The sequence below is a fragment of the Pleurodeles waltl genome, chromosome 6, assembly GCF_031143425.1.
Source record: "Pleurodeles waltl isolate 20211129_DDA chromosome 6, aPleWal1.hap1.20221129, whole genome shotgun sequence".
NCBI lineage: Eukaryota > Metazoa > Chordata > Amphibia > Caudata > Salamandridae > Pleurodeles > Pleurodeles waltl.
Window position 1 is genome coordinate 46,560,283 of NC_090445.1, and position 23,614 is coordinate 46,583,896.

At 44.6% G+C, this 23,614-nt stretch overlaps 2 protein-coding genes across 6 annotated transcripts in view; one reads left to right on the top strand and one right to left on the bottom strand.

Annotated features, from left to right (window-relative positions):
• The window catches only part of FKBPL (FKBP prolyl isomerase like), a 43,744-nt gene extending 27,489 nt beyond the window's left edge, over positions 1-16,255 (bottom strand). For 2 of the 5 annotated variants that reach the window (XR_011204717.1, XM_069237231.1), the window contains exons 1-4: positions 16,165-16,255; positions 15,578-15,763; positions 2,617-2,664; positions 327-443 (exon numbers count right to left, since the gene is read on the bottom strand). The gene's annotated coding sequence lies outside the window, so the exon portion shown is untranslated. The remainder of the gene's footprint in view (positions 1-326; positions 444-2,616; positions 2,665-15,577; positions 15,764-16,164) is intronic. The other 3 variants (XR_011204718.1, XM_069237232.1, XR_011204719.1) reach the window with 2 other exon arrangements.
• A 256-nt stretch (positions 16,256-16,511) lies between these two features.
• ATF6B (activating transcription factor 6 beta) overlaps positions 16,512-23,614 on the top strand; it is a 184,931-nt gene continuing 177,828 nt past the window's right edge. Inside the window, exon 1 of the mRNA XM_069237233.1 lies at positions 16,512-16,682. Coding sequence (XP_069093334.1) covers positions 16,607-16,682 — 76 coding nt within the window. The 5' untranslated portion in view covers positions 16,512-16,606. The remainder of the gene's footprint in view (positions 16,683-23,614) is intronic.

The window sequence follows — 23,614 nt, forward strand, 5'->3', positions numbered from 1 at the left end:
CGGGTGGAGCAGGCGACGGGTTGGAGAAGTAATTATTCATTTTGATCATTTGTGAAATACTAGTTAAGTAGATTTCAACTAATACAAAACCTTGCCTTTAAACCCCATGAATTTTTTAAGTATGAAAGAGGATATCACAATTGACGGGTTCAAAAGCCGCTCAGTCAACTGGCAGCACTAATCTGGTGTCACCATTGTCAAGAAAACACTGGACATAAATGATTTGAAAGATGGCTGTTCCAATCCTGCACATGGCTCTGAAACCGGACTGAAAGTCGTCACTGAGATTATTACAGTTAAACTATATCAAATTGTTGTTTAATTACCTTTCCAAGACTTTAGCAAGAATCAGATCCGACACTGAACGAAAGCTGTTTAGAACATCCTGATGAGCGGACTTTATTTCTTTCTTTTCTTAAGGTGAGGCGACACTTGATCCACTTCTAAGCAGCCAGGAAACACAGAGAGAACGAGATTAACAGGTTAGACCAGTGAGCAGACAAGTTCAGTTGACAGATCGCCCAACAAGGAGGGAAGTTGTTTGGAGAGTTTCTACACATGAAAGAAGGGGAGAGTTGAGGTACGTTGGAAGAGATGCTTCAGTTGATTTGACCCTGGGTTCAAAGAAACAAGTTACACTTTTACATTTCTTTTCAGGTTGCAGTGCACTAAGGGAGGTGGTCGATTATTGTCAGATTTGGCAATGTCAATGAGATTTCCAGATCAGTTGTTAATTTGCTCTAAATTTCACAGCGCTAGACCCGTGTGGTTAACTGCAAATTTTAGTAAGTAGGTATTTGTGAGTGATGAGGCAATAATATTCATAATGTCGCTTCTGAATCTGGAAATTTCTACAGCATATGAGAATTTTTATTAAAGAATACAATGTACTAAATTAACTATGTACATTGATATATATTGTGCTATTTGTGTCAATAAACTATGCTATTAATAATAGTATTCTCCTGTGTTGCTGGTAATAATCTCCTTCTCTTGGGACTCAGTTTGGCTGAGTCCAACGATACACCCAACAAGTTCAAGATGGTCTGACATTAGACTTTGTGCTCCAGAAGCCTGCAAAAACTGGCCACAAAGATGGAAGATGTACTTCTTCCTTAATGGAAAACAACTTAGAACTGAAAAAGACCTTTTGTGAGAACAGTCTTCCTGCTCTGGATACGAAGAAAGAAATATAATAGCCCCATCAATTTAGTAATATGTGCATCATCTGTCTTTTGAGCAGGCCTGTTACGCTAGCATTGGGCAGATGCGTTGAGGGGAGAGGAACATTTGCTGATGAATACCTCTGCGGGCATTCTTTTGAAATACAGACCCATCCCAGGCCTCTTCTGTATGGCCAAAGCACTTGAAAAAGTGGTTTCCCTCCAACTTTTCACTTCACCAGGAATTAAACAACCTACTAAATGATTTCCAGTTTACCTGATCTCAACAAATAAAACAGAGACAATGCTCTTCAGTATCAGGGAAGAATTACTTATTTCTTGCAACCCATGAAAGTGTTTCGATTCTATGATGGCTCAGGCACAGTTGACAGCATTTTCCACAATACATGCCTCAGAGATTGGCAAGTATTTTGGTTGCACGCTGATAAAATGGCTCACTTTCTCTCACCTAAATCACACAAAGTCAAGCTGAGCCCATAACTAGGAACATGGCTAATATTAAGTACCCCAAGTATCAGCAAGGTTGCTTACACTTTTTAATTACTATATAGCTTCCCTTATCTGAATTATCGACGCCCATGTCATCAGTTGCAATATATAGAGCTATGACACACATATGCAGCTCAAGCTCGAAGAGGACTCTAGAGAACGTCCCAATGTAACCCATTGCCTAGCAAAGGTCCACCTCCAGATGCAAAAAAACGAACTATGTCTGAATGGGAACAAAACTGGGATCCTGTTTTATACCCCTCACCCTTCCCTGTGGCATGGCTGCAATCATTGGGCACTCCACCACCCACAGAAATAGCTGCAAATGCAGGAGTGTGGCTTGGCATTAAGCTCTCAAACCTACCTTAAATAAATGAGATGTCTTCTTCAAAGAACCCTGCATTTACTTAAAATGTGTAAGAAAATCTCACTAGTCCCCCACTGGTCATATCCTTCCTGGAATACTATACTGACATCTATACCGGACTTACCAAGAAACCTTTCTGCAAACAACAAAGAGTTCAGAACCATGATGCTGAGTTATATTGACTCGGCATGACAAGATAACAATATGTTGGAACCAAAGGCCCACTACTGGCTACCAAGAAAAAACAGAGATCTCAATTCAATCCCTTGATTCATGATGCTCTGTAAAATCGTTGACCAAAACTATCTTGCTCTGCTGTTGATTCCCCAACAACCAAAAAGAAGGATAAGGTTAACCAACTTGAACCATCTCACCATGTCCCAAACCACATGCAAGAAATTTAGTAGAAGATTTCTCCATTTTTAAAGACGTTCCATTTTAAATACTCTACTATCAAATCTAAGGCCAAATGATTTCTTCACATTCAGGGAGGCCCTGCAAAGTAATCTCTTTAACCAGCTCATAGTTATTCACTTTTTATTGCACCTATGTAATTATGTGCCGATTGGACTATACCTGATTCAGGACACTTGCTCTTCTGCCGCTTAGATGCCCAAGATCAGCCTGCAGATGACAAGGCAAGAGATTTGACATCATTCACCCATTAATCCACTTAAAAAGAAGTCTCAACCGATCTATTGACTTGTTCTTATGCAATGTTACTCTCTCTCTTATTCCTTGTATTGTTGGTCTGAGAACTCTGATCCTATCACAGATAGTATGCAGCGCTTTAGAGGAACTATAAATAACCGTACAATAAACGCTGAAGCCAACACTGGGTCTAGGAATTGGGGTAGGGTGCGAGCTGTAGCCCATCAGAGCTGGAGTTGCGCCAGGTTTTGCTAGTGTACCACTGGACCATGTGTGCAGCTTTTGCAGATGTCTGTACTGGTCACTGGAAAGACCTGGGGTTGTTGCCAAGAAAAGAAGGAAAGCAGGTGCAGACACTGACAACAGCTCCAACCCACACATCCAGCCTCAGCACAGCTCAGTGCGAGGCCTGAGGGAATACAGGCATCAAACTAGTTACTTTTGGGACAACAAGGGGTGAGGAAGGGGAGATTGGGGGAGGGGGGGTGTCAGGGGGGAGACACTGCCATGTTCCATAAGAGCAGCGACAGACATTTGTCTGATGCCTGGTGGTGTACTGGGAGAAAGACAGTCAGAATGTGCAGAGGGAAATGGGTGGCTACACAAGCAATGGGGCCGAGGACACAGTATTCCCTAGGTATGATTCCCCCTCAGCAAGTGGAACCATTACATACATAATACAGCCAGAGGGGTGACTGTATGAATTAAAAGATGGCCCCCAATATATGTGCTCATATGAAGGTCACAAACTGAAATGTGGTGAAGTCTACTCGGTGTTCAATCCTCTTGAGATGAGCAAATAGAGTACAATTAAAATCGGGTAATAGTAACACTTGTTATTGCCAGTGCTTAGAAAAGGCATAAGAGCAGTATGAAGCACTGTATTAAAAACACGAGTAATTATTATTGTAATAATGATGTTAAATGCGTTGATTGAACTGACAGTTGTCCATTTCTTAGATCGCAGTAATAAACCTGACCATTGTTTTTGCAGAACATGTGACCTCACCCGACACAATGGTATCCATTATGTCACCCTCAAAGGTGAAAGGCAGACTAAGCTCCGTGAGGATTGGACTTGGATTGATCTGCATGAAACACACTAATTCCAGTATTAGTGGTGTTACCCAATGTTAGAAATGGGGGCTTTGGTTGGCAGTCAGGTTACCCCCTGTCCAAGCAAGGACCCTCACTCTAGTCAGGGTAAGTCTCACACACACAATCCAAATTATCCTGCGTCCACCCTCTGGTATCTTGGCACTGAGCAGTCAGGCTTAACTTAGAAGGTAAAGTGTAAGATATTTGTGCAATAAATCATGCAATAACACAATGACCAAGCAAGTCAACGCCGTCTCGTCATCATGCTTCAACACTCTACGCATGCTCCGAAAAATCTTCCGATGGATCCCTGCCAAAACACGAAAGACAGTTACCCATGCCCTCGCACAAGCAGACTAGACTGTGGAAACACCCTATACGCAGGCACCACTGCAAAGCTTCAGAAACGTCTACAACGCATACACGCCTCCGCACGCCTCATCCCCGACATTCCTCGCCACAGCCACATTTCTGCCCACCTGAAACACCTCCCAGTCAACAAGAGGACCACCTTCAGGCTCCTCACCCACGCACACAAAGCACTCCACAACATGGGCCCCGAATACCTCAACAGCCGCCTCTCGTTCTACACGCCCACCCGTCAGCTCCGCTCAGCCAGCCTCGCCACCATCCCACGGATCCGCAGAACCACCGCCGGAGGAAGATCATTCACCTACCTGGCAGCCAAAGCATGGAACTCCCTCCCCGCACACCTAAGAACTACCCAGGACCATTTCGCCTTCAGGAAACTCCTCAAGACATGGCTTTTCGAGCAGCAGTAACTCCCCTCTCCCCCCCCCCCCCCCCCCAGCGCCTTGAGACCCTCTCGGGTGAGTAGCGCGCTCTATAAATGCACTGATTGATTGATTGATTGAGAACACTACAAAAAGACACCACACAGGTTTAAAAAATATCAAAAGATATTTATCTGATTAAATGCAGGCCAAAACGATCAAGATTTGATAAGTACAAGTGGAAATATCACTTTTGTATCAATAAGAAGTCTTAAGTTCTTAAAAGCAACAATTGTCTCTTGCAGCACAAAGTACCTGGTTTGCGTCAAAATTACACGCTCGAAGACCGCAGAGGAGGAGATGGGTGGAAAAAGGGCAGGTGTGCGTCGGTTCTCCGTGCGCACACAGACGATGTGTTGATTCTTTTCCAAGCGGCAAGGATTTTGCGTCGGGTTCCGGCGCACAGGATTGAACCCTCTTCGTGATGCAGGGTCTTTTGACGCCCAGGGACGATGCATGGAAAATCCTGGGCGTGCAGAACGAAGTCACAGTTGCTGCGCTGATCCAGTGGGCGATGCGGCAGAGTTCCTGACGCACGGCAGGTGCTGCGTCGATTCCTCTTGCAGGAAGTCGGGCTGCGTCGTTCTGGCTCGGCGCTGCGTCGATCCGGTGGGCTGTGCGTCGAAGTTCCGTTGCAACGCTGGCACTGTGTCGATCTCCACTCGGGGAGCCGGGCTGCGTCGTTCCGGTTCGGCGATGCAGTGATTTTCTCACCACTTGGCAGGCTGTGCGTCGATTTTCACTGCATAAGCAGTTTCTTTGCAGAGGTGAAGTATTTTTGGCCAGAGACTTCAGAAACAGGAGGCAAGCTCAATCCAAGCCCTTGGAGAGCACTTCTCAGCAGAGGCAGAGGTCAGCAAGGCAACAGCAAGGCAGCAGGACTTTACAGCAAAGCAGTCTAGGTGCGAGTCCTTTGGGCAGCCAGGCAGCTTCTCTTGGCAGGTTGTAGGATCTGGTGCACAGTGTCTGTCCCAAGAAGTGTCTGAGTTGGTGTGTTCACAGACCCCGTTTATATACCCAAAAGTGCCTTTGAAGTGGGGGAAGTCTTCAGAGAGTGGTTTTGAAGTGCACAAGGTCCCCTTTTAGTACAATCCTGTCTACCAGGGTTCCAATAATGGGTTTGGCAGTCCTTTGTGTGACGGCAGGCCACTGTCCTTTGAAATGTGTCAGGCCCTCCACCCTCCCAGCCCAGGAAGACCCATTCAGTATGTAGATGTGTGCAGGTGTTATTGAGTATCCTGTGTTTGTGGTTGTCTGGGTGAAATGCACAAGGGAGCTGTCAACCAGCCCAGCCAGATGTAGATTGGAGACAGGCTGTAAGGCACAGATGGATTTTAAGTGCTTTCTAAAAGTGGCATTTCAAGAATAGTAATATTAAATCCAACTTCACTAATAAGCAGGATTTTCCATTTCCATTCTGGCCATATTAAATATGAACTGGTTACCCCTTTCAGATCAGAATCTACCACATAAATAGTATAGGAGGGTAGCCCTAATGCTACCCTATGAAAGGGGCAGGCCTCACAGTAGTGGAGAATTTAGGAGTTTTACACTACCAGGACATATAAAACACACATGTCCTGCCTTTTACCTACATAGCACCCTGCCCTATGGGCTACCTAGGGCCTACCCTAGGAGTTACTTATATGTACTTATGGGGGGAGGGGGCGGAGTTTAAGGCTTTGCAAGTACTTTTAAATGCCAAGTCAAAGTGGCAGTGAAACTGCACACACAGGCCTTGCAATGGCAGGCCCGAGACATGGTTAAGGGGCTACTTATGTGGGTGCCACAACCAGTGCTGCAGGCCCACTGGTAGCATTTAATTTACAGGTCCTGGGCACATGTAGTGCACTTTACTAGGGACTTACAGGTAAATTAAATATGCCAATTGGGGTAGGAACCAATGTTACCATGTTAAGGGGAGAGAGCTTATGCACTTCAGCACTGGACAGCAATGGTAAAGTGTGCAGAGTCCTAAAAACAGTGTCAGAAAAACGGAGGGAGGCAGGCAAAAAGTTAGGGGATGACCAACCTAAGGCTGTCAGGTCTAACAACCACTACAGATGCCAACGAGCTACACACTATGAACGCTTCTTTACATCTCACAATGACAGTCAGACATGGGCTGAGAGCAACAGAGCTCATCCCAGCATATCTCTTTTGTCATTTATCTCCAGCCATGCCTTTTCCGGACCAAAAACTTTATTTAAACAAAATATCAGGTTGGGGAACCCAGAGCGGTTAACAGCTAAGAAGACTATGAACATAATGAATACCATATGTGGACATGTAGAGCTACTCAAGGCTCCCAGCCTACTGAAAACCATAATCTCTGAAGCATCCCTTCAAACCTATTCATCTACCACAACTGTGTGATGCAAACCATAACATAATAACCACACCTCTGTGGTTATCTTGCATGACATATAAACACTTCCCACGCTGGAGCAAAAAACAAAAGACAACACCATTTCAACCACACACCGTACACTGCGCAGCGTGTTGACCATGTAGCCAAGCTTTTCTGTGCTCCATATAGGGGAACCAAGCATTATACAAAATGCCACAATACAATGGGTCACTCATGTTTTCTATCTTAGTACATAATAAATTACAGGAGGCTACTGGGTATTTATTGACAGTTACCTGTTATCAGAGGTGTGGAATTCCTAATGCCCGATTCCCAGGACATATTGTTTGGGGTCAAGGATACCCTGCAGCACCAACTCTTTGGCTGCAAATTTACAGTACCACACTATGGCTCAGGAAAGGGCATTACCTGCAGTTAAGGTAGTATTTGTGGCCATATGTTAATGCTGTTTGAACTTGTATTTATGGTTCAATAATGCAAAGCCTTGAATATTAGGGTGAGCACTCTTTAAAAAAATGGTCTAAGCTTGGACTCAGCTACAGACAGTGGTTCCAGCACAAAATGTGTAGACACGTTTGCAGAGTTTAACAATTAGAGTCTACGCATAAATTCCCCATAATGTTATCTTGGTACATTCAAATATTTGCATAAGCTTGAAAGCAAGATTATTATTATTTGATTTCAAAATGAAATGATCATTAAAAATGCAGCTAGGAAAAAAACGTTATGCTAACCTACTGTGAAATTTTAGGTACCATTGCTTTGAAGCATCATAAAACGTGTTGATGCATGCTAGTATTTCCGAAAAATATTCTTAATGAAAAAATGAGTGTTACCAGTTTCAACAACATTATGGGAAACCTGAAAATAAGCAAGCATTGGCAAAGCCAAAAGGTCTGACATTGGTGGTCAGACTTTTGGTTTTGTCAATGTGTGTCTGATTTTGACATTGTTATACAAAAAACATCAATGTTGTGGGAGCTGCCCGGCCCACACAATCTTAAACATTGGCAGAAAACAAAATATTTTTAGGTCTCAAAAAGCACACATTGCCACAGTAGTTACTGGAACTGAATAAAATTACTTTATGTGCCAATATGCTCCTTGGAAAAAAGGAGAATGCTGTCACTCCTATGGGGGTTGGAGGTGGGGAGGAGAGAGAATTTTCTTGGATAATCAATTAGGTGCCCAACTCTTAAAGAAAATCACTAAAGTGCACCCATGGTATAGGTCTTTGCATTAATGCAGATTTACGACTTTCATGAATTCACAAGAATTTACAGATGTAGGCTATGATATCGTACTCCTAGAAAATATCTGTGAACTACATTTTATCACGAGCAAATATGCATGTGTAGGTTTGCTCATGCAAAAATCTGTTTAGCGTTTACAGGTTAACTTTCCCTCCAACCACTTTTTCCCCAACCCTGGAAGAAGTTTTACTTCTGCCCATATCAGGAGTACATTTCCAATCTTTCTCAGTATGGGAAAAGATTAGAGGAGAGCTGGTGAAAACCTCTAAAACATGCAAGTTAGTGGCCTTTGTACAAACTCAAAAAGGCATTCCAACCTGGAATTATTGCTTACCCCTATCTCCAGACCAAATACATAGATGTGCTGGAAGGTGCAAAATAAGGGAACTGCTAGTATTCAAACCCTACAATAGTATGAGACCTGGCATAATCAGAGGATTTTTTCTGAGCTGTTATATAATGAGATTGCTGCCATAATTTGTCGCCACACTACATGGCACCAATGGGACAAGTGGATTTTTTCACAGGACAAGTAGATTTATGAAGTAACCTGTCTCACAGACAAGTAGATATTTTATAAAATTCCACACTCTTGTGATGTTTGCCAGCAAAGTGTCAAGACAAGATTAGTCGCATTCTAGGAGTTGTAGTTTTGCACCTAAAGGAGGATTTATGAGCTTAAAAAACATAAAATATCATGGAATTACTTTCCGTGGGTTAAAAATATTGTCAAACTTGAAATAGAACCACTAAACTATTGTGTAACTTGACATGCAACCACTAAGCTTTTTTTAACCATTACATTACAACAGGGGTACTCAAAGTGTGACTCTCTTGACTTTTACATGCGGCCCCTGGAGTGCGGTTTACTTGACTTAGTACTGACATTCAGAAAGTTGTTAAAAGGGCCAGTATGCAAGTATTTATTTACACATTAAGCAAATGAAAAGTAAACAAGGTGTCCTGCACCACTTTACTTTAGAAACACCTTCATTTTAAAAAATGCTGTGCAACAATCATGTAAAAATATGATATTCTTTAAAATTTTAAAGAGTATAGTTCAACAACATACATACGCGTTTCACCTTAGTAAAGCACATTATATCACTGTTGTTGGAAATGGCCCTTTTTGCAGGGTTATCCCTAAACTTTTTGCCTTCTTCCTCCTATTTTTTGAGGTCTGTTTTTGCTGGTTTATTGTCTCTGCGCACTTTACCACTGCTAATCATTGCTAAAGTGCAAGTGCTCCCTATAGAAATTGGACTGTTGATTGGTTTATCCATGATTGGCATATTTGATTTACTGGTAAGTCCCTAGTAAAGTGCACTAGAGGTGCCCAGGGCCTGTAAATCAAATGCTACTAGTGGGCCTGCAGCACTGGTTGTGCCACCCACATAAGTAGCTCTGTAATCATGTCTCAGACCTGCCACTGCAGTATGTGTGTGTGCAGTGTTGACTGTAACTTCGACTTGGCAAGTGTACCCACTTGCCAGGCCTAAACCTTCCCTTTTCTTACATGTAAGGCACCCCTAACGTAGGCCCTAGGTAGCCCCAAAGGCAGGGTGCAGTGTATGGTTAAGGCAGGACATATAGTAATGTGTTTTACATGTCCTGACAGTGAAATATTGCTAAATTAGTTTTTCACTGTTGCAAGGCCTGTCCCTCTCATAGGTTAACATGGGGGCTACCTTTAAATCGGATTAAAGGGTAGATTCCCTTTGGGGGCGGATGGGCATGTGGAGTTTGGGGTCTCTGAGCTCACAAGTTAAAAATACATCTTTTAGTAAAGTTGATTTTAAGATTGTGCGTTTGAAAATGCCACTTTTAGAAAGTAGGCATTTTCTTGCCTAATCCATTGTGTGACTCTGTCTGTTTGTGGATTCCAGGCAATAGGCATTTATCCAGTTAATTTTTGTGGGAAAGATCATGGCTAGCCGCAGGATGACCGCTCAACAGGTGGTTGGTATGCTTTTTGAGTCATTGTCTGATCATGATTATAGACAGACTCTGCATCTGAGGCAGAGGAGGAAGTGAGAGATTCTGGCAGTGAAGTTTCTGTCGGAGAGGAATCTTTTGATGAGGAAGCCACACTCAGTGCAGATGAAGGGCCTGTTTTAGAGGAGGACACTGATGTGCCATTAGTGCAGCAACCTGGGGCTGAAAGGTTTCCCATTAGAAGACCTGAACTCTGGGTTGCCCCAAACATGGAGCAGCCAGAGTTGCCTGCCTTTACTGGTCTCCTGGGGTGTAGAGTCAATACAGAGAACTTTTTGCCTGTCAATTTCCTTGAGTTATTTGTGGATGATGTGTTTTTGGAAGAGATTGTTGAGCAGACTAATTTGTATGAGGGGCGGTATTTGAGGGACAACGCTGATAGACTTAGGCCACACTCTAGAGCTACCCAGGGGATTCCCACACATTTGGAGGAGATGAAAAGGTTTTGAGGTTTGACTCTTTTGGTGGGGTTGATAAGGAAGCCGTCACTGGCTTCTTATTGGTCTACTAGTCCCTTGATTGCAACAGTTATATTTCCTGCAACCATGAGTCGTAATCGGTATTTGCTTCTTCTTAGGATGCTGCATTTTATTGACAATGCCTTAGCCTTGCCACGAGATCACCCTGATTGTGACCGTCTTTTTAAGATTAGGCCTGTCCTTGATCATTTTGTATATCAGTTTTCAAAGGTCTATGTTCCAGGCAAAGAAATAGCTGTGGACGAGTTTTTGGTCCTCTTCAAGGGTCGTTTGGTTTTTAGGCAGTACATTCCTGGCAAGAGGGCACAATATGGAATTAAATTGTATATGCTGTCTGAAAGTAGTACAGGATGTGTGTATAATTTCCGTGTCTACACTGGTAGGGATTCCAGTATTGACCCCCCTGGTTGTCCTCCCACTTTTGGAGTTCCTGTGAAAATTGTGTGGGAACTTGGTAGACGACTGTTCAATAAAGGTCACCATTTGAATGTAGATAACTTCTACACTGGAGTTCAAGGAATTGTTTAGAGTAGACACTGTTGCTTGTGGCACAATTCGTTGTAGCCGGAAAGGTTATCCAAGGGAGCTTGTCTGTAAAAAAAAAAAAAAACTTGAGAGGGGACAGAGCAGTGCCTTGCGGAATGATGATCTGCTAACTTTGAAATTTTTAGACAGGAGGGATGTCTACATGCCAAGTACCATCCATGATGAGAGTACTTACCCTGTGACTGTTTGGGGCCAGGTTGCTGAAGTGCGCAAACCTCTGTGCATTTTAGATTTTAATAAGCACATGGGAGGTGTAGATAGAGTTGATCAAAGGTTGGAACCTTATACTGCTAGTCGTAAGTCTTACGTTTGGTATAAGAAGTTAGAAATTCACCTCTTCCACTTAGCAACTTTTAATGCTTTTATTGTGTTTAAGGATAGGTCTCCAGAGTCAAAGATGACATTTGTGAAATTTCAGGAGTTAATGATAGAGAGCCTTATTTTGGTGGAACAGGCCAGAGTTTCTAGAGAAGCAGTGGTGTAGGATGTGGCTAGATTGAAAGATCGCCACTTTGCTGAGCACATTCCTCCCACACCCAAAAAAGACTGCCCAGCTAAGAAATGTAGAGTGTGTTTTCGAAGAGGTATCCGGAGGGAGACTCGAATGTACTGCCCAGATTGTCCTTCAAAGCCTGGGCTGTGTGTGGGTGGTTGTTTTAAGAATTACCACACCCAGAAGAATTACTGGGAACAACCATGAGTGTAAACTGCCTGTTTTGTATTTTCATGTGTTCAGTTTCATGGTTGGCATTTCTGTCATGTACTTAGAGGTTTTGTGTTTGTAGTTTTGTAATTATTTTTAATTAGTTAGTGGTTTCTTTTTTCTAAAACAATATTTTTAAAAATGCCATTGTGTGTGGAGTGGCGCTTGGCTGACGGTGTACATATTGACTTGCTGTTGGCTACTGCAACACACTGCCAGCGAAACACCAGTCCACACACTCCCATCATCTGGTGTGATTGCTGTATCAGGCATGTGGGCGTATGTAAGTGATGGGCCCTTGAGTGGCACTGTCTGTCGATGCGAGTGTTGTAATGTGCTGGGTCCGTGGCTGGCGGCGTGAATGGTCTTGTGCATGTCATGTATGAAAGGTGTGTGAATAGACTGTAAAGCGGTTGGTGCCTTGCCGTGGCTTTACAGCTCACAAGCTGCGAGTCATTGGTTTAGTTTTTTGGCCTTTCAGTTATTATCAGTGCATTTCATTTTTGTGAAATCTCTTGTTAATAAAATTTGATCCACTGAACCATCACTCACCCTCGTGCCAAATCCAAACAGTATGTGTGGTAAAAATGACAAAACCTGCTCCGCTGTAATGCAGGCGTCGCAGCACACCTGTGATACGCTAGGTGCCTCGGGTGGGACCCCGATGATGAAGCACGCCACCAACTTAGTTGGTGAGCGAGGGGTCTTTTTAACATAACCTAAGTGCGTTTCTTTTCATAATTTTAGTGTTTGGAACATCACATTAGTATGTGGACACACCAAAATGATCTATTGCAAAACTACCTGTGTTTAGGGGGAGCACCTATGGTTTTGGTCCTGGGTGCGGCCTTCATCTAGGGAAACCTACCAAACCCAGACATGTTTTAAAAATAGACACCCCAAGGAGTCCAAGGAGGTGTGGCTTGCCTGGATCCCCCAACTATTTTCTTACCCAGACTCCTTGGCAAACCTCAAAATTTGCATTAAAAAAATCATATTTTCCTCCCTTTTCTTTGTAGGATCACCACTGTGCCACAAATTTCCTACCACCCAGAGTTCCCCTCAGCCCCCAAGTAAAATGATACCTCACTTGCATGGGTCCCCAAAGCAGAGTCAGCCTAAAAGATGTATAAAAGAAAAATATGTGCTTATCAACTTGCTGTGCTATCCCCTCAATCTCTACAAGTTTTTGGCCTTTTTCTGTTGCAGGCACCTGGCCCACCCCCACAAGTGAGGTACCATTTTTATCGGGAGACTTGGGGGAACGCTGGGTGGAAGGAAATTTGTGGCTCCTCTCAGATTCCAGAACTTTCTGTCACCGAAATGTGAGGAAAACTTGTTTTTTTAGCCACTTTTTGAGGTTTGCAAAGGATTCTGGGTAACAGAACCTGGTCCGAGCCCCGCAAGTCACCCCTCCTTGGATTCCCCTAGGTGTCTAATTTTCAAAAATGCGCTTGTTTGCTAGGTTTCCCCAGGTGCCGGCTGAGCCACCGGCCAAAATCCACAGGTAGGCAGTTTGTAAAAAACACTGTTTTCTGTGGAAAAATGTGATGTGTCCACGTTGTGTTTTGGGGCATTTCCTTTTGCGGGCGCTAGGCCTACCCACACAAGTGAGGTACCCTTTTTATCGTGAGACTTGGCGGAACGCTGGGTGGAAGGAAATTTGTGGCTCCTCTCAGATTCCAGAACTTTCTGTCACCGAAATGAGAGGAAAAAGTGTTTTTTTGGCCAAATTTTGAGGTTGGCAAAGGATTCTGGGTAACAGAACCTGGTCAGATTCCCCTAGGTGTCTAGGTTTCAAAACTGTGCAGGTTCGCTAGGTTTCCCTAGGTGCCGGCTGAGATAGAGGCCAAAATCCACAGCTAGGCACTTTGCAAAAAACAGCTCTGTTTTCTTTGTGAAAATGTGATGTGTCCACATTGTGTTTTGGGGCTTTTCCTGTCGCGGGCGCTAGGCCTACCCCCACAAGTGAGCTACCATTTTTATCAGGAGACGTGGGGGAACACAGAATAGCAAAACAAGTGTTATTGCCCCTTGTCTTTCTCTACATACATTTTGTCCTTCCAAATGTAAGACAGTGTGTAAAAAAGACATCTATTTGAGAAATGCTCTGTAATTCACATGCTAATATGGGCACCCCGAAATTCAGAGATGTGCAAATAACCACTGCTTCTCAACACCTTATCTTGTGGCCATTTTGGAAATACAAAGGTTTTCTTGATACCTATTTTTCACTTTTTATATTTCAGCAAATGAATTGCTGTATACCCGGTATAGAATAAAAACCCATTGCAAGGTGCAGCTCATTTATTGGCTCTGGGTACCTAGGGTTCTTGATGAACCTACAAGCCCTATATATCCTGCAACCAAGTGTCCAGCTAACGTAACGGTATATTGCTTTCAAAAATCTGACATCGCAGGAAAAAGTAAGAGTAAAACGTGGAGACAAATGGCTGCTTTTTTCACCACAATTTCAATATTTTGTTTTATTTCAGCTGTTATTTTCTGTAGGAAACACTTGTAGGATCTACACAAATGACTCCTTGCTGAATTCAGAATGTTGTCTACTTTTCAGAAATGTTTAGCTTTCTGGGATCCAGCATTGGTTTCTCACCCATTTTGGTCACTAACTGGAAGGAGGCTGAAAGCACAAAAAATAGTAGAAAAGGGGTATGTCCCAGTAAAATGTCAAAATTGTATTGAAAAATGGGGGTTTCTAATTCAAGTCTGCCTTTTCCTGAAAGCTGGGAAGATGGTGATCTTACCACCGTAAACCCTTTGTTGGTGCCAGTTTCAGGGACAAAACCACGAGCCGCCTTCTGCAGCCCTTTTTTCCCATTATTTTTTTTTTTAAAACAAAAATGTCACTGTATTTCGGCTAATTTCTTGGTCTCCTTCAGGGGAACCCACAAAGTCTGGGTACTTCTAGAATCCTTAGGATGTTGGAAAAAAAAGACACAAATTTGGCGTGGGTAGCTTATGTGAACAAAAAGTTATGAGGGCCTAAGCGCGAACTGCCCCAAATAGCCCAAAAAAAGGCTCGGATCAGGAGGGGAAAAGGCCTGGCAGTGAAGGGGTTAAAAGTGAAAGTCCTCAAACAGGAGCTTAGAAACATTAATGCCTTCCCTGCCCTGACAGCAATGCCATTTGTTAACCAAGAGGCAAGTCAGCAGTCATGTACATCTCCTATGTGGCCTATGTTATTATTATACCTGGAACAACATGATTGCTCATTAAATGAAACACAAGAGGTTTTGTACTTCATGTATTTCAAGGTGCTCTCATAGATGATTAACAAAAATGAGACAATGTGAAATAAAACAAGTGCCTAAGATCACACAATTCGGTCAAGTGAGGAAGCCAGGATTGATAAGATTCTTCTAGAGACTATAGGCTTAGTTTAAAGCGAAGTACTGAATGACACCCTCAAAATAGCCCCACCATGCACATGTATCGCACCCCTCCCCCGGCTACACCACAGACCTTACTATTTGGCTCTGGGAAAATATTTGCGCGTACCCATACAATTATACATTTGTTACACGTAGATCGGTCAGGGGTTAACATTTTGCTTTTCAAGAACAGCCAGGGCGTAATCGACCATTTATCTGAATAATGAACCCGACACGGGCAAGAAAACTTCTTACTTTAAACGCCATCCATTGCCACAGCCACGAGAATTGAAGACAAGCACCTCAAATCTGTCCACATCCGTCTTAATGTTACTGCAGTCTGCAGAGCTGATACATTTCGTACGAAAAATGAGACGGTGGAAAAGCGCTGCCTGGACCTCCGAACAGGGTGGGCGCCATCTTGAAATAATAACGCCTCCCCTTGAGAACACACAGGGCGATACGAATAAATAAATACTACGACAATTTAGTTGTGAATATTTAATAAAAAGGAACGTTTTCTGCAGCCGGAGAAACTTATGCTAATTTTAATAAACTAGGGGCTGTTACACTTAACTAGTCTAAGACATCGACAATGTGCTGTAAATAATTGCTATGATGATTAACAACTGAATTAAATATACTATGAAGTGGTATCTTACAAGCTCAGAAGGAGTACGGTGTGCCTCCCTTCCAAAGCAAGTATAAATTCTACGTTTTCCATTTACACGTCAGGTGGACTCACAAATAGGCGTGGCCCAGCAGGCTACGACTAAAATTATGACCAAACTCATTTGGCGACAGAACTAAGAGCTGTGCAGTCGTACACAGTAAATACCTACAACACTTTCAGTGGCCTTTTCTTCACTAACACAATCGTTGTATAAATGCTCTTCCCTAGCGAGGTAGCTGATGTTTTCGAGGCGCCGTAACCGTTTCCAAGATGGTAGGCTGTAAATTCTAAAATTATACATAAACTACTGCGAAATGGACGCCAATCAATCGCACCCTTCTAAAGATGGCCGCTTAGGCTTCAAAATCATCACCAAACAGTTCCAAAATGTCCGACCGAGTTTGTATACTGGACTCCATCTTGGAACGGGATTTGACTACCCAGTATTTCAGCATGGTCGTACATCTTGGATTGGGTTTGTGGGATTTGACGTGTTTTGTTACGTTCTGACGGGAAGCCGGAAGCTGTTGTGTGGTGCCCCCGAGCAGTCTGTCACAGGCAGTAACCGCAAAGCAGATCTGCGGCCCGGAGAGGACTAGCGAGGAGTAAGCATGGGGACCGAGCTGCTCCTCAGCGAGCTGGACAGCCGCTTCTTTGCCGATAACCTGCTGAGCAGCGAGGACTGGGGTGAGTGACCACAGAGCCGTGGGGCTGAGCGCTCCCTGTAACCATAAACCAGTGGGTGGGGGCAGACAGCCTCCGAACATCTCAGGGTGGGTCATATAGGGATAACCATCCTCTCCATCCCTCGGTAGTAGGGCCCTAGCCATGGGTGCTAAAAGAGAAAGACATTCCTGGTCACCATACAAATGAGAAAGGTCCGGAACTGACCACCAGGGCCAAAGACCTGGGTATCGGTGATCAGTTGCAGAAGGAAGGGCTGTGCCTGCGTGATCACTGAGAGGAAAAGGGTCCCTACTGCATGGGTGAACATAGAGGGAAAACAGGGGTGTCATTTTGAACGAAAAGATATGTACCACATTAATTACAGGGTGCCCCCAGATTCGTGAACACGGGGCAGGCCTAGCCTACATCATTATATGAAGCATCTGGGGTAGGGGAGGAATGCATTCTGCCGGAGGATATGTATTGGATACATGCGGATTGGGTGGCAAAACAGGCCCTTGAGTTTTTTTTTTTGTCCACCGATGTCAGTGATGTGTGTTTATGTTAGAAGATGTTCTTGCACAAACCTCTGAAAGCCCCAGCAAAAGGAATACTTTTGCGCCCCTTGGCAGTGAACATGTGCGGAACAGAACACCCTGGGCAGGGACCACTGGATTTATGCGATTCTGCTGATATTTCGCATAATTTTTATTATTGTTAGATAATCCATTATTTGCTGTATAATCTGCAGATTTTGACGAAAAATTGTTTCTCGTTCAAACAAATCAAAAGTTACTAAAAACGTTGTGACATAAGTTCATGCCTAGTGGAAGATCCTTTGCAAAGGTTAACCTGTCATCTTTCAGTTGCTTACTTGTATTTTTTGGCTGCTAAACTGCTACTGATGATGTGAAATTTTTGCCTGACGGCATCACATATATAAAAATGACAAAATAATGAAGTAATACTATCAAATAATGTACTGCAGTATGCTGCATAATTTGCCTTTTCTTGCAGCATAATTTAGAAAATCGTGCCGCATAATTTGGGGTGAGATTAGATTTTGAGTGGCAATTTGAATCCATATTTTATTTGGGCAGTTCAGAGAGGACCTCCAGTTTAACCAGAACCAGGCATTTGGCTCCAGTCTGGATCAAGCTTTCAGTGCCTCACCCACCTCCACTTAACATCTTGAATATGCATTATGTGATTCCAGCATATGTTCTGTGTTTCGGCTAATCCAATTCTAAAGATCAAAAAAAAAAAAAAAATCTACATGTCATGACATTTGTGGCTATAGATCTGTTTATATGTTTTTAAACATGTGTGGTAAAAGATTTGATACACGTTTTGTGATTGCTTTTATATAGTGCTTACTGCTCCTGAAAAGGCATTGAAGCACTTTATGCCTTGCAGCACGCTGTTCCAAAATTGAAAGTTAGTGATTATTGGTTATTCTGGAATATTGGGATTAGCACTGTTCTCGCAGGGTACCACGCATTTACTTCAGTTCTGTGTGTCAGGTTAGGTGTGTATATATACCCTGCGTCAGTTCACCGCACCTTGCTTCTAAGAAGTGTCATCCTTCACATAGAGAGGATGTGGCTTTAAGGGCCTGAGGTGCCCACTCGAGTCTCAACATCCTGTGATTCTGGTCAAATCGCTTAATCTCCCCGTGCCTACAGTTCAGCGCCTTGAGACCTCATGGGTGATTTGCCACGCTTTACAAACCCGGATTTAATTTGTTAGCCTAAGTTGGTTTATGATCAGTACTGTGGCTGTTCGACGGGCACCACCTCAAAGCTGCAACCATTTTAACCCTATGGCATCCGGATCCCCAGATCGTGCTAAATGATAAAGGCTCATTATCAGCAATGGTAACACTATGACAATATTTAACTACTTTCAGTATTTAACGCCCTAGTACTGCTCAACAGTCCAGCACTGCCATTTGACGTTTCTTTTTGAAATTCTTCTTTCTTTTGAATCATAAACATGTTTTATTAGCAACAATATAACATTTTAAAAATAAACTCTGTCTGAAAGACGGGAAGTGCCTACGGCCAGTGGTAACATACATCCAGCAAGTGCTGAATGGGGCTCGTCTACAAACCAACAGAAAGTTAATTAAAAGTCCAAGAACATTGGTATAGAAAAGTGTGTGCAGGAGGGTTTTAACGCGTGATCTCGGCACGCTGTCAGGGCCATGTGCCGAGGAAGTGTTGCAAAACCATCTTCCTCGGGGCAGGCCGGGTACCGTTTTAATCTTCTGGCCGCCGAATCTTCCAGACTGGCGAGTTATGGTTTCCGCCCTTGATGCAACAAGCCTGGGACTCTGACCTCTTTCAGTGTTTCCCTTTCGCTCTACGGCTGCCGAGCGGGGTCACCTAAGTACGGTGCAGCCTGGCTTGACAGACAGACCTGCCCAGTGTCCCTCGTTGCATTAGCCCCCGCCCCATCGTAAAACAACCTATTCCAATAGATGGGGGGGGGGAGATAAAGGCAGGTAGAATGCTAGTTGCTGTATTAAAATCGTTCTATCGCCTTGGAGTTTAGAAAATACCAATCACTAGTCGGGTTGCATGTTTTCTAATTCTACTCGTGTAGGTAAGAGATAATGTGTATATATGTTTGTATAGAACATGCCTGGGTGAGATCCCGCGATCCCTGCACCTTCTGCACGGGGTGGAGGGGAATGCTTCAGTTTGCAGTATGAGTGAGGAAAGAGGCGTGAAATGCCACGACAGTCCTAATTCACTACTTTGTGTATAGGAAGGGTACATTGGTAAGGGACGCGCTCGGAGTTAATGAATGTTAGTGTCACTGGAGCCGGGGCCTCTGTTGAATGACTGGGAGTGAGCGGGGAGCAGCGTGAAATAGGGCAAACCTGAGCTTCCAGCAACGTTTGTATGACCCCGCCCCCATTGTCATTGCCTTTAATCCACGCTGCCTTTTTAAAATGTGTTTAGCTCATTCTTATTTCTAATAAACTGTGCATTTTTTGTATTTTGCACTCTGACGGCCATCCATTGCACTGCTCGAGCTTCAGTATGGCGTACACCAGGCAGGTGACCGCCAGGCAGAAAGGTGCTTTGGGAAGCGAATGAAGCCAGTTTCCAGGTAGAGACCTGCTTTTGAAGGTCACATTTGTACCTCTTTGTTCCTGGAGATTCCGAGACACCTTCGACTTGCAGATCTGTACTTCGACCTGCAGTCCTTCCTCTTGAATTGAAAGCGCTCGGGGCGGGCGACAGTCCAGCCCTGCGAATACCAGAGAGCGTCCGTGGCGACTGTGCTAGAGTTGAGTAGCCAGGTGTTGTCTGGTAGGCGGAGGCCGAGGGATGCCACTGTAAATGACTGGGTATAAACCTCCACGTCTGTATTTTGCACACTTGCCCCTTTCCATTTTCGGATTAGGAAGGGTGGAGCCTCGATGGACTGGTTTGTGACTGTCTGGTGGCCTCCACAAAGGCAGGGCTGTGCCTCCAGCTACAGAAAGGTCGCCACCCCTTGTTTTGAGGATTACTGTGGCCAGTTGTGACGGTAAAGCGCTTGCTCCGTGGCCCACAGCAGCTTCTCAGAGCTGACCCCGCCATCATCACGGAATCGAAGACCTCTAGGGCATCTAAAAAATGCAAGGGTCTCTTTGTATATAAAGCAAACAGGTTTCATTATCCAGCTCAAGGGTACATATTTTTTCGCTTTTGAAAGGATAAAAGTCCTAGCCAGCAGTGTCCACGTTTGGACCTCTGTGGTGCACTCTGTGAGCTTGATCTTATCCAGCCTCGGTTACTCGATCGCATTGTTTTAATGAATTCTGTTTTGGAGGGATATATATGCCAGCAGGCCCGATTCAGGAAGGGGACTCGCGATTTTTAAAGCACGGATGGCTTTGTTTTGTCTCCCGCCTACAATTGCACCTGCCCCTATAGAAGTCAGTGGGGAAAATACGATCTCCCGATGTTTTTCTTCAAAACCTCCCACTTTGCTGTTCTAAAATGTTGACATGTACCGAGGGATTATCACCTGTTGGAGTTGTCTGGCGTCTAACACCGCAGTGCCGTTTCTACGCACTATAAATTGTAAGCGTTTATCCCCTAATGTAATGATACTTGATTTATCGACTCGGAATCATGAGAAGCCGATTCGTCTTTGCTGCGTTTGATGCTCATGATGTGTTAGCATCAAACACCTACTTCACTGAGCCACCCTAGAAGCTATGAAGAAGGCCTTTTTACATATTTAAAAAAAAAGTACCACCGGCGGTGTAAGTGCACGTGGCATTGTCAAGCGCTGCTTTTATTAGGCAGTTGTTTGAGGTTGAAAACTGTGTGACAGTAAAGTTCGAGAGACATCCCTCACTGCCCCCAGATTCATGTCCATGCCGAGCGTGGAGGGGTGTGGCTACGATTGGTGCAGCAGGTGCAGTGGCACAGAGGCCTATGGGGTCCATCGAATCCTTGTACTTTCTGTAGTCTATTAGCCCAACAGCAGTCATCAGGGCCATTTCCGGTGCTTGCCCCAGGGTCCACGACATCTCTCTCCACACATCTCTCCCGGTTGGCCTGGCTTAGACTAGTTGGGTGTCCATCACCCAGCACGTTCTTGGCCACCATTCTGCGGCCTGTCAGCACTTTTCGCTGCTGAGCCGGCGCCAAAGCGTGTAGGATGCCGGAGCAGGGAACCGCATCGGAAGCCTGGAGCGAGGCGACACCACAAGCAGCCTCTCCACTCGGCCACAAAAGAGCAAACAAAGCGCAGGTGCTCCTGAGACGGCGTCGAGCTCCCAGGGCTCGACAGCCCGCGGGAAGCACCTGTAAATTCACAGCCTGAGTGTAATCCCGGCATGTGCACTGGACCGCACTGTGTGATTTTGTGTAATCCCTCCAACTCGGCCCTCGGACGCAGTAGCTCTTACAGCTTTGCAAAGCAGTCAAAAGAAAACCAATGGCCTTTATTGCAAGGGTTAGCGCCTCCTGTGTGTTTTTTCCAGGAGGAGCGCTTGAACTGTTTTGCGGGTCTCTGTAGTCTAATCTTTTACTTCCCATTTTCCCTTTTGGGGGCAGTAAAAATGCGACCTCGTGGGAGTTGGGTACATGAAAACACCGGTCGTTTTCAACCTGTGGCCTTGAAATCCCAGGGCAGCAAAAGCAGGACCTCTCACTGGGTGTTAGAAATGCACACACTAACAGAAAAAGAGGCACCTCGAGGCCCCTGCCTGACCCAGGAACATGTACACTGAGAGCAAGAAACAGCCCTCTCACTGACAGCAGAAATACTTGCACTCACAGCAAGTGAGAGGCCTCTGCCTGACTGTAGAAACATGCACACTGACAGCAAGAAACGGGCCTCTCACTGACAGCATAAATATGTGGACTGACAGCTAGGGAGGCCTCTGCCTGACTTAGAAACATGCACACTGACAGCAAGAAACGGTCCTCTCACTGACTGCAGAAATAGTTGGACTGACAGCAAGGGAGGCCTCTGCCTGACCCTTGAAACATGTACACTGACAGCAAGAAATATGTCTCTCACTGACTGCAGACATATGTGCACTAATGTCTGCAAGAGAGAGGCTTCTGACTGACACAAACATGAACACTGACAGCAAGATAGATTTCTCTGACCATAGAATCAATAGGTGCCTCTGACTAACTATCTAAGCCTATATAGGGGTGGCAGGGGATGAGCCTCTCACTGACCATAGAAACGTGCACTGACAGCAAGAGGGGTACCTGTCACTAACCATAGAAACATATGACCTGGCAGTAATTGTGGTTCGTCCCACTGACCGCTGAAACCTGTGTACTGACAGCAGGAGAGGAGCCTCAGACCGACTTCAGCAATATGCTCTGACAGAAAGAGGGGGTTTCTCACTGACCATAGAAACACACACACGAACATCAAGGAAGGGCCCTCTCACAGGTCATAGAAACAAATCGACTGATGATTAGAGGGTCCGCTCACCGACCAGAGAGGCATGTATGGGGCTAGCAGGAAAGGTGTCTCTATCTAACCACTGAAACATCTTCATTAACTGCCACAAAGAGGCCTCTGACTGACAATAGAAACGTGTACTGACAGCAAGAGAAGGACTTGTCGCCTACAATAGAAAGATGCATAGAAGTAGCAGGCGAGGTGCCTGTAACTGACTATCGAAACATGTACACTGACAGCAAGAGAAGGGCCTCTGGCCGCCACAGAAATATGCTTTGAAAGAAAGGAAAGAGAGAGGGCTTCTCACTGGCTGTAGAAACACACACACTAACATCAAAAGAGGGCCCTCTCACTGACCATAGAAACGTGCGCTGACAGCGAGAAAGCCCTTCCTCTAACAACAGAAACGTGCACTGACAGCAAGAGAAGAGCCTCTCACCAATAATTGAAACATATATAGGAGTAGCAGGTGAGGTGCCTGTAACTGACCATAGAAACATGTACACTGACAGCTAGAGACGTTCCTTTCATTGACCATAGAAACGTCCATCGACTGTCATAGAGGGACCTCTCACCGATCAAAGAAACATGTGCACTGACAGCAAGAGAAGAGCCTCTCACTGACCACAGAAACCTATATACTGACAGGGAGAGAGGGTCTTTTGACTGCGCATAGAAACATATCCACTGACAGCAAGAGAGGTGCCCCTAGCCGACCTTAGAAACCTGTCGACTGATCATATTAAAGAGTAGGTTACCAGCAAGCATGCTCTGATAGCAAGAGAGGCCTCTCACTAACCATAGAAACACGCACACTGACCGCAAGAGTTGCTCCTGCACCTCCCACAGAACAATGTGAGCAAACAATCAGAGCTAGGCCTCGGACCTTTTAAAGATGTAGACTGACAGCAAGAGAACTGCCTTTAACTGATCATAAAAGCATTTATGCTTTCCCCAAGGAAAGGGCTGCTCACTTTATAAACACGTACACTCGGAGTAAGAGTGAGGCTGCCAGC